This window comes from Sycon ciliatum, chromosome 1 (assembly GCF_964019385.1).
Source record: "Sycon ciliatum chromosome 1, ocSycCili1.1, whole genome shotgun sequence".
In the NCBI taxonomy this organism is placed as follows: Eukaryota; Metazoa; Porifera; class Calcarea; order Leucosolenida; family Sycettidae; genus Sycon; species Sycon ciliatum.
Genome location: NC_088643.1, coordinates 67,557,226 through 67,562,225, shown reverse-complemented (window position 1 = coordinate 67,562,225; position 5,000 = coordinate 67,557,226). Strand labels below are relative to the sequence as shown.

General features: G+C 47.7%; 1 protein-coding gene across 1 annotated transcript in view; it reads right to left on the bottom strand.

Moving 5' to 3' along the window:
• LOC135805031 (protein O-linked-mannose beta-1,2-N-acetylglucosaminyltransferase 1-like) overlaps positions 1 to 5,000 on the bottom strand; it is a 28,877-nt gene that overhangs the window by 12,973 nt on the left and 10,904 nt on the right. The window contains exons 9-14 of the mRNA XM_065319020.1: positions 4,779 to 4,868; positions 1,783 to 1,820; positions 1,374 to 1,444; positions 928 to 959; positions 317 to 360; positions 1 to 39 (exon numbers count right to left, since the gene is read on the bottom strand). The exon at positions 1 to 39 is cut by the window's left edge and continues 6 nt beyond it. Coding sequence (XP_065175092.1) covers positions 1 to 39; positions 317 to 360; positions 928 to 959; positions 1,374 to 1,444; positions 1,783 to 1,820; positions 4,779 to 4,868 — 314 coding nt within the window. The remainder of the gene's footprint in view (positions 40 to 316; positions 361 to 927; positions 960 to 1,373; positions 1,445 to 1,782; positions 1,821 to 4,778; positions 4,869 to 5,000) is intronic.

Here is a 5,000-nt window from a genome sequence, read left to right as displayed (position 1 = left end):
AGCTCTCACACCAAGTAGTCGAGCAACATCAGCAGGCTCCTAAAAGAGAAGAAAAAAAGGAAGCCACTGTACAGTAAAGATACCACACACCCTCACCTGCCTGCAGCACATGCTTGACCATGATAGCACTTTTGCTGCAATTGAGGTGCCTACTGTGACTGTCTACTTTCGGCAACAGGTAGAGGTTTACAAGTCACTTCACCCATTTTGATGGCTGTCATACACACGTTGCAAGCATTGCTGCTGCCACTATGGAATGCTACCATACACGCATGTTGATGGTTGATGTTGCTGAATTCCTGTCACGGTCGCTTACCTCGTACTCTCCGTCTATAAACACGGTTGTCATTGTGGGGTCGGCTGCAGCGACAAAACAATCAACAAGCAGAGAATCCCAGAGAATGCAGAGATACATATAAATGTAATGACAATCAAAGACTAGAAAAACCATCATAACACATGGGTTATTTGTGCACATACATACGTTCATACGCAGTAACTAACGGATGGGACAGAGGCATTGTACAGATCCCGCTCATTTAGCACTTACCATCGACCATGAGTTACAAACCTATCGTCGTTGTCTGTTATTCTTGTTTTATTTTTTGATCTTTCGAATAGATCCCGTGCATTGAGCACCTATCATCGAACATGAGTTATGTGCCTATCGCCTGCTGTCTTACATTTATTTTTTACTTTTATTTATTTTTGTTTTCCTCCCTGCCCACTCTGCCTGTCTTCTGGCACATGCGAATACGTGGACTTACTGTTGACGTAAACGCGGACGTGCGTATAATAATAATAATACATACATACATACGTTCATTCCATGCATTGCATAAAATTTGACATAATAATTATTTGCGTGATCAAGCAGAGAAGACGCAAAGTCGCGAAGGTTGCACACTGCATACTGGGGTGACTTACAGCCAGACGTGGACAGCAGCGTGCGAAGCATTCTATGGAGAACACGGACAACAAGGAGCACACCACGCAGACTTCCAGAAAAGGTTGGGACAACCGCAGCCAGCATAACATACAGGAAGTAGGGACTATTATCACATGCGCATCGTTGCAAAGCTCGGTTCTCTATTGGGCACAACGGCATACATGTAGTTAAGACTAAGAGGTACATATAGTACATGTACTGCACAGTGACAGTTGTGGACTGGTAGTATCCTGCAGCATTTTCAAAAGACATGTACCTAGCAAGTAAATACACAGTACACACACACACACACACACACACACACAGCACACACACACAGCACACACACGCACTCACGCACGCACGCACGCACGCACACACACACACACACACATGCTGACCAACACCATGTCGCTAGGCCACTACAGTACTACACGCATGTTACCTGAATAAATACTTGGGCCGGTTGCCAGCAATGACTGCCACGGGAGTGTCCACGATTGCATTGCCTTTCAACTGAACATCGACAGTACAAAAACACAATGTAAAACCTCACTACAGCTACTGCAGCAGCAGCAAAGGCGGCCGTGGCAGTGATGGTAGCAGCAGCAGCAGCAGCAGCAGCAACGGCGGCGGCTGTGGCAGAGACGTCAGCAGCAGCAGCAGCAAGGGTAGCAGTGGTGATGACACCATGGCCCAAACATGCTCAAGTACAAGTAAGAGCAATCATTATGGCGTAAAAACATTCTCTCCGGTGAAACTCTCAGTGTGTGTGTGTGTGTGTGTGTGTGCGTGCGTGCGTGCGTGTGTGTGTGTGTGTGTGTGTGCCATCTAAAGGAGTCAAAACAACGTACCGGCTCTGGATGCAGCAGCAATGGAGAGGGGTCCGTGCCTGGGAAGACAAAACAAACAGCATGGCAGTTTCCACAGTATAGCTGTAGTTTCACAGAGAGTCGAATTATGAGATATAGTGAGAGCATGGAAACTGAAATATTCCTTTATCAGAGTCCTGTCCTTGACAAGGACCAGCACAATTTTAACTCAAAAAAGATTGCTAACCCCTACCCCCGATAGATGACACTTTAAAAGGAGGCTCCAACCTTATGTGCTGTGCAGCCAAACTAGAGCTCAATTTTTCGCGGCCGGAAGTCTTTTGGGGGTAACAAGCGCGAAATGCGGGGAAATTCCCAACTCGAACAAATATTTGAAGTGCTGTCGTCCGAAGCTTACTTTTGGTTTGACCACTTCAAGTTCGCCTTTTGTCTTCCCTTCTGAGGTTAGCGTCTATTCTTTTCTTGGCCATTTGGCCAGTAGTGGGCGAAGGAGTGATGGAGAAGTATCGTGGTAAGTTCGTTAAGAAAAAAGCCACTTTGCGGCTGTATTTCTCTTCGGCGAATTTCGCTTGAGGCAATCCTGTGGCCAGGAAGAACAGAGGCAAGCGACTCATTGCACAACCCATGCTGCAGTCAGTGCCAGTGCCATTGTAGCTTCCAGTGCTGCCACCAGTGCCAGTGCCAGCACTATGCCGAGAGAGAGCCCGAAGTGGGTGCACAGAAAGCAAGTGGATCCACTTCTGATTCTCGAGTGGAATTTGAATGCGAAAAGAGAGACGTCCTGAGTGGACGGAGAATCGTTGAGTTACGTTTGCTTGCAGAGCTTCTCCAGAAAGGTTGTAGCTCTTGCAAGTCAGGGCTACGACTAGTGGACTGTGTTCGTGAGGAAAAGCTGGGCCTTGCTAGCATCTTGCAAATCAAGCGGTCAAGGTGCCTTCACGAACTCACCTCGGCAGTCTCATCCTGAAGCGCCACCAAACATGCAGGGATGAGATGAAGTCCTTGCTAGCGAATGAAGAAGACGCTGGTGTAGCCCTGACCACTGATGGATGGTCATCAACAGCGACTCATCATCGTTTGTGACTCACACCGTCCACTTCATAAATCGTCAGTTGGAAGTGGTGAGTGGCATCCTGGAAACCAGTGGATTTCCCGGCAGCCACACTGCTAGCAAACTAGCAGATTCCAGTGAGGAGGTGTGCCGAAAGGCCAATCCTGACAATGCTGTGCCTGTGACTCATGATGAGGCAGCCAACATGGTTGCTGCTGGTAGGTTGCTGCAGGACAGCAACAAGAAGTCACCCATGCTCCCTGCCTGCCTGTCTCCCTGCCAAGTCAATGTTGCCATGGTGTTTTGCGTACGACCGCCAGAACTATGAAGGTTACTACTCCTTCTATTGGTAGCATCCGTTGAACAGGGGATGAAGCTCTCGACGTTAATAGTCTCTTTCAGCAGCCAAGTTGAGCAGCAGTTTGGCAAGAGAAGCCATTGACCACAGCGCGTTAGGTCTCTGAGATTGTCACGGCAACCTAGCTTTTTTCCATCCAATGGTTTCATGCTCAGATTAGTTTTCTTCCACCTTCACTCAGCGACAATCATGTAGTCCTTCATCTCTCTGTCCCTTGTCGTTTCTCCCAAATACCAATGCGTTCTCAACCCTCACCCCCTTGTCCTGATTGTAAGTGCTACCGCTAGAAAACATGGAGGCCTTGATGTTTGACGTCATTGTATGTTATAGCCTATTGTAGGGCTTGAAAGCGACGTCAGAAGTCAAAATCTAACGACAAATACTGACTTTCAGATCCATTCTACCCATGGCAAAGTATGGTGTGGCGGGTGTGATTTTTTCTGCATGAGGAGTGGATCCCTGACCGATAGGGGCCAGTCCAGTCACTACCGGTGGACGTGTCACTATGATGTGAAGGAATACCACCAAAATGTGTATGGATCCATACAAAAACTGGATCCAAATTGATCCAAAAGTCAGCGTTGTCATGGCTTTGACGTAGCACTTTCAAGCCCTATCACAACTCTGGGGCTGCACAGCCCAAGCACTGCTAACACTGGGCCGTGCAGTGAACTCGGCGCTACTGTATCCATGACAATAGTTTTCACTTGCCATACGGTACACAATTACTTTGGCAACTAAATTTTCTGGTGTTTATACAGTGAGGCAAAATGGCCCCAGCAGACCTGCTCTCTTTCCCAGCTCCGACCATGTTCGCCCTTATGCTGCAGGAAGCCTCGCCACCCTTACTTACTTCATACAATGAGACTGAAATAATTAGGAGTGAAACGGTTACCCTTTTTAAAAGGTTACAAACGGGAACGTGGCTTAACGGGCGGGTTATTAGGTATCCTTTAGCAGCCAATAGTAACAGATACTATACAATAGCCTTCCACATTTCGTGCATGCAAAGTCATGCAATTCACAGCAAGTACACTACATTGGGACAAGCGCAGCATGCGCACACTTACTGCGCCACATGCAAAACAGTCAAAGCTGTCCGCAGTGCATGCAGTTGTTTTCAGAACTTGAATTATGTTCTGCTCCTCCATAAATGTCAGAATTGTCATATGCAGCAGGATTGAACCACCAGCAACACATTCAAACCCTACATCAAACTGTATGACTGTCCAAGCCAGCTTCTTATAGCGTCACGACTAGCAGGTAACTACTCGTTTGCTAACGGATCAGCAGCTAAACAGACGGGTGCCCGGATCACCCCTTTCACCTCTAGAAATAGTTCACTTTCCCAGGAAATACCTTGTCACAGAGTGGTTTTTTGTCGTTTCATCCCTAGTTTTTGTACACCTTCCGGGGATACTAGTAACTTTTAACAAGGTACTGAACATTTCCAATGAAAGGTTCCAGCAGCTTCCAGGACCCTCTCCCCATTCCACCTTTGCTCCCAGACCATACCAGCTGAAACTTCCTTCCGAAGCCCTGCTGTGCAGACTAACATTTCTCAAAATGCCATGCATGTGTCAGGAACAGCTCCTAGCTACTACTCACAGTGGCACAGGCTGAAATAGCCTTCATACTTGCTGCAGAACTGCTGACGCCGCTTGCTCTCCGGCGTGTGGGCCCAGTCACACACGCTTGCTACCAACACAGCGCAATAAGATACAATAGCAGAGGTTTCAACTGGACATGATATTCATGCATGTAGGCACACCACGTGTCATCCCCGTAGGGATACAGGCGGTCTTGCATCAGTCACTTACCAGTGTGGCA